Source organism: Oenanthe melanoleuca, chromosome 9 (genome assembly GCF_029582105.1).
Source record: "Oenanthe melanoleuca isolate GR-GAL-2019-014 chromosome 9, OMel1.0, whole genome shotgun sequence".
Taxonomy (NCBI): domain Eukaryota; kingdom Metazoa; phylum Chordata; class Aves; order Passeriformes; family Muscicapidae; genus Oenanthe; species Oenanthe melanoleuca.
In genome coordinates, this window is record NC_079343.1 from 19,276,514 (window position 1) to 19,285,768 (window position 9,255).

Sequence of the window (9,255 nt, forward strand, 5' to 3'; positions counted from 1 at the left end):
CGGCGGGGGCGCAGCGCCCCCTCCCGGCTGCACCTCCGCGGTCACGGCCTGAACGGGCCGCCGCTGCCGAGCCGGACAGGATTCCCGCGGGGAAAAATGTGTGTATTTTCTTGCCGCGTGTTTTCATTATTCTCTCTTTAATTACTCTCTGTGTATAAACCAGAGACGGGCCCGCGAACAGGGCGGGCGGCGCCGCCGCCGCTCAGCGCGGTCCTCCCGCCCGCCGGGGGCGCTGCGGCCGCCCGGTCCCGCCCTGTCGCCGTTGCCCGAGCGGCGGTTCCCGTTCCGGGCGAGGCGGCGGCGTTGGCGCCGGGATGGATCGGGAGCTGCTCCGGCAGGCGCTGAGCCACCACGGCCCCGCGCTGCTGTCGCTGATCCGCGCCGAGCAGCACGACAACCCCGACTTCCGCGGGCTGCTGCCGCCGCCCGGGGCCGCCCCGGAGCCGCCTCGCGGGGCCCCGCCGGCCGCCTGGTGAGGGGCGCCGGGGCAGCGGCCGGGCGGGCCGTGAGGGGCCGCGGGGCGCGACTCACCGCGTTCTCCTTCCCCCAGGAAAGAGAGGGCGAGCCTCGACACCGAGATTAAGCGCTTCATCGCCAAGAAGGCGGATCTGCTGTTCGCGCACTCGTGGAAACCTAACGGGCCGATCGAGGACACCATCGAGGAGAATGAGGGTGTGTGAGTTGGGGGGTGTCACTGTAAGGACAGCATTTGAATTTGCGGTATTTTTAAAAACAGGCTGAAATTTTTTCCTGGTGATTTTTATAGACAGTACGTAAACTTCCTGTTAGCACAAAAAAAAAGTATCATATTTTCACGTGTTTTGCTATCGTTAAGTATTTTGTGATCTCAGGGTGGAGCTTGGCCGTTTGTGACTGGCTGTGCCCTTGTTGCAGAGTGTTACGCTGTCATGCCACCCCTGGAGAGGTTCTTGGAGGTGCCCAGGGAGGAGAGGAGAGAGCTGTTCTTCCGTGACATCGAGCGTGGCAATATCGTGATTGGGAGGATTACGTCTATCCGTGAATTTGGCTTTTTCATGGTGTTGATTTGTCTGGGAAGTGGTGTCATACGGGAAATTGCAGATTTGGAAATCACTGTAAGATACAGCTTTGGTCAACAGTTCATTTTTTACATCTATTTGTTGCTTCTTGCATCTCTTAACAGAGTGGAACGTGTGAAAGTGAAACAGCTTTGGGATGATGGGTAGATGGGCAGCTTGTGATACTTTGCTCTGCCAGTGAACCCATCTTGCTATGACTCATAGTATTGGGAAGAAAAGGCAATCATTTGTGGATGCATGCATTTCCACTTGAACCAAGCCATATTTTAAGAATTTCAGTTACGATGTGCATTAAGCTTAAAATAATATTTTTTGGCTTGATCTTAGGGAGGAAAAAAATCCCAACCCTATGGCTTCATTTTTGACATTCCTACTCTGTTCTGTTGCAGGCCCTGTGTCCTGTGAGGGATGTGCCTCCTCAAAGCAACCATGGAGATCCTCTGTCATATTACCAAACTGGAGACCTTATTCGAGGTGAGCAGCTGCAGAAGTCGTCAGGAATCGGTTTGTCCCGGGTTTGAGCCATTTCTGTGATTTTATCCTTCCCTGTATTATTTCTGCAGCTGCACTCAAGGACGTTGACCGTTACCATGAGAAGCTGGCCGTGTCCCTTTACAGCTCAGCTCTTCCACCCAGCCTTTCCAGTACCAAACTGGGCGTGATCACCTCTGATGACTTCCCACTGCATTATAAGTAAGGATGTGCTGTTTGGCTGCACTTGCTGGTGCACTTTTCAGTGGGCTTTCTGATTTAATTGGTGATCACATCCTTCTTGTTGTTCCTCTCTTCAGCATACTTGTATCTGGATATATAGGTGTGGTTGGCTTTTTAGCTTCTTTCCAAAAATATAAGGAAAGCAAAAGGCAGGGTGAGATATCTGTTGCTTTTGGACTGTGTTAACAAACAAATCAAAAACCCCAAAACCCTGGGAGACTGGAAATGAATTCTCAGCATTTTAAAATTCCCTTTAGAAGATGGATACATCTCTCTGTAACATTTGTATGTTCTTGTGTGTCCTGGCAATATGTGGGTGATCAAATAGGTTTCAGAAGCTCACTTGGGGTGAAGGACATAAGGTCAGTAAATATCAGGAAAAAACATGCCTGTAGAAGAGAACAGTTTGTGAGCAGTAGTACAGATACCATATAGTCATTTTTATTCTAATCATAAGCATGATGAAATAGGGTAGAGCCTGAGGTCTCATTTGTGTACATTGGTGCTGTTTTTAAGGCGAAGCCTGGAAGTTGCCAACACAGGAGAGACATTTGAAGAGGTTTTGCATCGTTCCCCAGGATTCGCTAATCCATCATTAGTTGAATATTTGACAGAAAAACTGGGAATAAGTGAATCAAATCCACCGTCTTTGCTGAGAAGTCTTCAAATGTAAGTGATTTTTACATTGTTCCTCTCCTGTAACTCTGTGGAGATTATTCTAATCCATTGAAATAGACTTGTGAGTGGGAGTCCTAGACCACTTATACTTAAGCCTTTTACATTTTGACTTGCATGACTGCAGCATACACGTCCTAAAATATTTAAAAGCAAACTCCTCTAGAGTGAGAAATTTGCATTTGAAGTCCTGTTGCTTTGAATGAGCAAGACACCTTACTACACACGGTGTTTGATATCAGATACTTATGGAATTTATTGTGTATCTCTTGTCAGCATCTGGGATCAAAATGCAGTATGTTTTGATTTTAATGTCTTCTGGCAGGTTTTTATTCACAATGTTCTTTTAGGTTTGACCCCTTTATAAGAGTCAAATACATGCAACGATTGATGTTGTGACCCCTATGTATATTAGGCTCAAAACAGGAGTGGACTTGGTATGTTTTTGTTAAATGTACTGCAGTTCTGGTTCAGTTCAGCACTTAGAGCATGGTTTCAGAAATATGAAAGAACAAACCTGACTGAGGAAGAGCAGGAAGGCATGGACAAATAATAGTTCAGCATATTTCAACTGCACTGCATACTGTAAACTTGACTTTGTAGACTTAGACAGCCAGCTTAATGTTTTTGTTCGTTTGTTCCTTAAAGTAAAAATTTCAATGAAGAAGACTACGCCCCTGCCTTGAGGAAAAAGCAGTCTGCATCTTGGGCCTTGAAATGGTATGTGATACTTCTTGTCAAAGCTGCTTGTTAGATTGGGTTACAGATTGTATTTCTGCAAAGAAAATACACATTGAAACAGTTTCTCCACTGTGTATGTAGCAAGGTAACCAGGATGTTATTGAAAATAAACCTGTCTGCCAAGTGGGAATGTGACAGATAAAGTCCTTAGATTCAGTTCCAAAATGTGTGTCAGGTTTAAGAGAGTTGTTCCTAGAATACTTTTAATATCCTGACCCATTCTAGAGTTGAAAGCAAGATTTGTGATAACATCAAGCACACAATTTTCTGTTTTATAATGAAGTGTTGAATGACCTCATACTTGTCAAGTCCTTTAAGCCTCAAACTGTAGACGTAAAAAGTGCACTTGCAGTCTTTGGAAAGTTAAATGGAGCAGCAGCCCTGGATATTTACTTTTCTTTTACACTATGCAGTGTATTTGCAGTGTTGATTAATTGCAGAAAAGGTTGCTTATAATGTTAAATTAAATTTTAATTTTTAAGAAAAGTCTGTAAGGAATTGTTCTGAAAATCAACTTAAAGCAATTCTCTTCTAATAAGTTAATCTCTTGGAAAATGTGCAAGAAATGTTTAGGTAATATGAACTGTAAAACCTCAGGATATTTGTGTGAGATGAGCTGGTTTGGATGTGTACCATCTGCCCATGACACCTTGTGCCATCGCTCTAATGGGGATTTTTAGCTTTGGATATAATTAAGCCTGTTCAAGGTTAATGGTGGTAGGTCACAAATAGTTTTGTTCAGAAAATTGCTTAAACAATAATTCCATACATGAAAAACAATGTAATATACTAGCACTGCCTGCAGAAATGCTCTCAAGTGCCTTAAGATATTGGATTAAAGACAATACCTTTTTCACCTAATTGAAACACCAGTGTGAAGTACACAATAACAAGGTCAGGTTTTAACCTGTCCTCTGTTTAAAATCATAATTTGTGAGTAACAGAACAATCTGTATAGACTAACTGTACATACTATTTTCTAAATATTTTTTCTCTAGTGTAAAGGCTGGGGTGGATTATTTTAAGCTTGGGCGCCACGTGGAAGCCATGAATGAGTACAACAAGGCTTTGGAAATTGATCCACAAAATGTTGAAGCTCTGGTAGCTCGTGGAGCTCTGTAAGTCTGCTTGTTTCACTTTTTTCCTTTTTTTGTGAAAGAGAAGTATCACTGTTTCATATGCAGCTTTCTGTTCTAGGTATGCAACCAAAGGAAGTCTGAACAAAGCCATTGGGGATTTTGAAATTGCTTTAGAAAATTGTCCTACCCATAGAAATGCGAGGAAATACCTGTGTCAGACCCTTGTGGAAAGAGGCGGGCAGTAAGTGTTGGGATTATGAGTTTGATTGGTTCCTAACAAGTTTGCTGGTGAGGACACAGAATGGCATCTTTCCTTCCTGGTTATGTGTTTAAAAAAAATAAAAGTCCTTGGAAATATCCATCCTTGTGTAATTGATGTACACTTTGTCCTCTGTTCCAGTTAAAATCCTGGCAAAATATTTGAGGTTTAATCCTCAGTATCCTTTTTAATCTTTGATACCCTTTCACTGGTAGGATACCAGGCTTGCATAAAGTCCTGTGAATTGTTTGAATATATTCCAAAAGGTTGAGGATTGTTTGGTTATTTTTTTTTTAAAGTTTTTTAACAAAATTATGTTGTGTTACTCTGCTGAAATATTGGTGACCCACTCTAACGCAAAATTTTAGTTTTCAATATTCAGGGAATAGATTGCTTTTTAGCCCTGTGTTAAGAAGAGAGAGACAGTATTTTTGAAACTGGAATTGGTATTCCAAAGAATAGTGTAACAGGTCAGAATTATGAGATGACAAGGTCATAAATACTGTTTTGTGTTGTTAGTGAGGTGAGCTGATAGAGGGGGTCTCGGATGCAGTGGTAGTGTCACAATGCAAATAAGAAATACTTGCATATAAGCCCTAAAATAAGAAATAGCTGTCAAAATCTGTGTCCTCACTGTATATGCATCGTCACTTGAATTACAGATTGGAAGAGGAAGAAAAACTGCTAAATGCTGAAAGTTACTATAAAAAAGCCTTAAGCTTGGATGAGACTTTTCAGGAAGCAGAAGAGGCCTTAACAAAACTCCATAAGCACATGCAGGTGATTCTTTACTTTCTTTTCATATTGTGACAATAAATGAACATCAAAAATCATATTAAATCCTTTGAGCAGGGAGGGGTTAAGTTGATGGTTTGTCTTATTCTCTGCTTCCCTACTCCACAGTAATTTTTTTCTAGTTAGCATTATGGCTGTACCTACCAGAAGAAAGGTACCTCTTGGTAACTCCACTGTTTTGGGATAGTAAAGAAGTGCCAGACAGTGGAGACAAGGAAAGAGCAAAGCAGGGATTAGAATATCCCATCACACAATTAATGATTAATGGTTAATTTAAAACATTCTATGAATACAAATGGTCGAAGCGTAAAATACTTCCACAAGCCAAGTAAACATTGTTACCATAGTCTGGCCAGACCGTGGGTAATTAGAGAAAGAGAGAGTAACACCAGGCAAAGTTGAGGCACAATGAGCTCACATAAGACGGAAATTAAAAGTAATTTAAAGGAAAGCAGCAGGAGGTGGAGGGTGGGCAGGCAGACAGTTTGAATATCTCAGCTTTCTCCTCTTCTGTCTGGTGGTTTTTTTCTCTTCCCTTGCACGCAGCATTTTTCCCAGGTGAGCCTGCTGGGTCTCTGTGCTAATCTAAGTTGTCATCTTTTCCCTTTTATTTACCTCCTTTGCTTGTGTTGTCTTCCAGAGTGGGTCAAGGAGTAAAATAGAGCACTGAGGAACAGGCTTGTGTTGTTCTGTGCTTCTGCATGTGAGGATGTACACAGGCTGGGGTAGATGGCCTTAGTCAGCAGTTCTTCAGTTGGTGGAGCCATAATGCTGACAGGATGTGTGGAAACAAGGGGGAAGAGGAGATAGGACAATCTGATAAAACTGAGCTACACCAGAGATAGAGGTGTATGTTATTTGAGCAATACCTGCATTTAGCTGCTTTAGAAAGAGGTGCCAGTTAAAATAATGAAGAATATTCTCAGCAAATAGGAGATAAATGTTACTCCTTTGACATTATCCTGCAGTCATTGATGCAGGAAATAAAGAATATGATAGCTGTTGTTTGTTCCTATGCATGGCCTTGGCTGCAGTGAAGGGTTTCCTTTATTATAGCTGTTAAGACAGTTGCTGAGTTTTGAAAACTATAATCAGACTTCTTGCTTAATCTGAAGAGCTACTCTGTAGGGCTGTAAGTGGTAGAAGTCTGATCTTTTATGGACTTAAGTAGTTTAAGGATTATTTATCTACTTAGATGCTCTCCTGCATTTACCTGTAACTTAGTACATAAGTGTGATACTGCCCCTGCTGTGTAGAGTAGCTGAAACAACTGCAGTGTGTTTTCCTGTAATACTGATTATGTGTTTTTCTCCAATGCATTTCCCTCTGAATGGAACTGTTGTTGCCGTGCCTGCCGTCTGATGCTGCTCATCACCACCAAACCCCTGGAACTTGATTTCTTACGTAAACTATGCATCAAACTGCTCTGTGAAATTGTTACAAAACGGTTTGTATTCAAACATGGCCAACTCGAATTCGTCTTCAACTGGGTTCTGCCGTGTTTCTCTTGTAAACTACAATAATGATGACAATTTCCCTCAAACTCTTCTGTTTTGGTTGTTTGGGGTTTTTTTTCCTTATTTTTCTACATGTTGGTAACGTTGGGGATTTTTTTGCATATTCTATCTATAACTTTTTGGATTCTATTCTTCCTGGTGTGTTGGATCATGGGTACCACTGCAATGACTGGCCAAATATATTTTTTAATGGAATAAAAACTGCAATATGGTCCTTAAATATAAACCTGTCACAATGGCCAATACCAAATTCCTGAAAAATACTAATTTTTGGTCTGGGAATCCTGGTAAAACATTCCTGGTGTATACATTTGGATGGGGTTGAATGGGGGTTAATACCCATGTTAACACTATTAATGTAATCTTTTTTATGATGCTTGGGTTCAAAAAAGAAATCTTTCGAAATGAGGGAGAAACAAGCTGCCAAAGAAGAGAGACAGAAAGCAAAGAAAATAGAAACAAGTGCAGAAAAATTGCGTAAGCTCTTAAAAGAAGAAAAAAGGTAACTTTTACCTTCAGTGTACTGGTTGTGTGACAATAAGTGCAGATGAGACTGTGAGCAATCCATCTCAACAAACAGTAAGCTGGGGAGAACAACTCCCTGGGTAAGCTGCTTTTCCCTCAGAATGTTTTTGTGCATAGTGTCCTTTAGTGCATAGAACCTTCAATGGAGATGTGTGTGGAAGAGAAGTTGTTTAAGAAATACTTTGCAAGGTGACATATTTGCAAAGCATAATGTCATGTGAAATTGGGAAAGAGGTCTTTCATAACAAAATGTTCAGTGGATTTAATCTTAATTTTTTGATGAAATGACATTTGATATTGTCTTGCCAGTCAGGCTTAGTTTCTCTTCCCACTGTACAGTACAAGCTGGGGTATGCAGATTTGCTTTTTGTGTGTAGTTTTTGCCTGACACTGAAGGTTATCTCACAGGTTTATTATTTTTCTTAGGTTGAAGAAGAAAAGGAAAGTATCTACTTCCTCCTCCTCTTCTTCATCCTCATCCTCCTCCTCCTCATCATCATCAAGCGATTCATCATCAGATGTATCAGCTTCTTCTTCCTCCTCTTCCTCTGATCACAAGAAACGTAGGAAAAAGCGTCGGCGTAGATCTGAGTCTGCTCGCAGCTCCAAAAAAAGCTCATCTAGAGCTTCTTCCCATTATAAAGATCAGAATAGGAAAGAGGAGTGGTATTCCCCTCCAGCTGATACCTCTGCTTCCTTTCTTAACCAAAGTTTTGAAGTGGAAAAGCTGCTGGAAAGGCAGGACAGCGTAGCGTGCCCAAAAATGGAGGTAAAAGAGAAAGACAGACACTGTTCTTTTTCGAGGACTTCAGGTGATGATGAAGACACTTTTGGAGGTAGGTCTGAAGATTCAAGAGATTCTTACAGTAGCTCCAGAAGTCAGCCAAGTCATAGCAAAACTGAAAAATACAGTAAACCAGAGAGATTTTTCTCCAGTTGGAGGGGTTCTTCAGGTTCGTATCATAAATCAGATTATAAACCCAGGATGCATTATTACAGGAGATTTGAAAGGGATGGAGAGTGGAGAAGAGAGCAGTTTAAGAGACACGGCTCAGGTCAAGACAGGTATTACATGTCCCCAGGGTCTGACTATTCTGGCAGGTCAGGGGGGAAGTACAGGTCATATTCTAGGAGCTGCTCACATGAAGGTGACAAAGGTTATGATAGTGACAGGCACCATAAAAATGAAAGTGAGTCTAAGAATAGAAAAAGTTATGAAGAGACTGATAAAACAAAGGAACCAGATGAAGAAGTGCCATTAAATGGTACAGAACAAGCAGAAGGTGGTGTTAAAAGAAACCTGCCTCAGAACTTAGTTAACATATTCAATCAGATAGCTGAGTTTGAGAGGGAAAAAGGAAGTAAGCAGAAGAAACAGTGAAGTACCTGATAATACACTACTTGGATGAGTGTAGTTCTGTGAACTTTTAACTTAGTATCTTGTGAGGAAATACACACAAAGAGTGAGAGAAAGGCAGAAATTTTTCTGCATTTCATAATGTCAAAGGATTCTAAAACATCATATAGTGGAAGGGGATGGAAGAATATCCTACATAAAATATCAGTTATTATTTAAAAGACAAGTTTCCTGTGCTCTTAATTTGAGGTGTTCCTGTACAATATTCTGTCTGATGGGCTGAAATCCCTTGATACCCCTGGGTGTAGTTAGCTGTGCTCACATCAAGTATGCACTTTAACAACAGCTGGGCTTGGTTTTCCTTGTCCCTGGGGTACTATTGACTGTTGATATTCTTCTATCAAACTTAACATCCAGCTATAGAAAAGGGATAATGGAATGAAGTCATGTGCCATCAATGTATATAGCCCATTTGATCATTAAATTTTCTTAATTTTTTCTTAATTTTTGTGTCTGCGTTTTTTGTGAATGTTGC

General features: G+C 41.3%; 1 protein-coding gene across 1 annotated transcript; it reads left to right on the forward strand.

The window, feature by feature from the left end:
* Window positions 1-267: 267 nt before the first annotated feature.
* Window positions 268-9,229, forward strand: TTC14 (tetratricopeptide repeat domain 14). The gene is made up of 12 exons (XM_056498864.1): window positions 268-472; window positions 551-672; window positions 895-1,094; window positions 1,448-1,532; window positions 1,622-1,751; window positions 2,289-2,441; window positions 3,096-3,167; window positions 4,187-4,306; window positions 4,386-4,508; window positions 5,189-5,306; window positions 7,231-7,340; window positions 7,790-9,229. The coding sequence occupies exons 1-12, from the start codon at window positions 315-317 to the stop codon at window positions 8,742-8,744; spliced, it is 2,346 nt and encodes a 781-aa protein (XP_056354839.1). The 5' UTR covers window positions 268-314; the 3' UTR covers window positions 8,745-9,229.
* The last annotated feature ends 26 nt before the right edge of the window (window positions 9,230-9,255 follow it).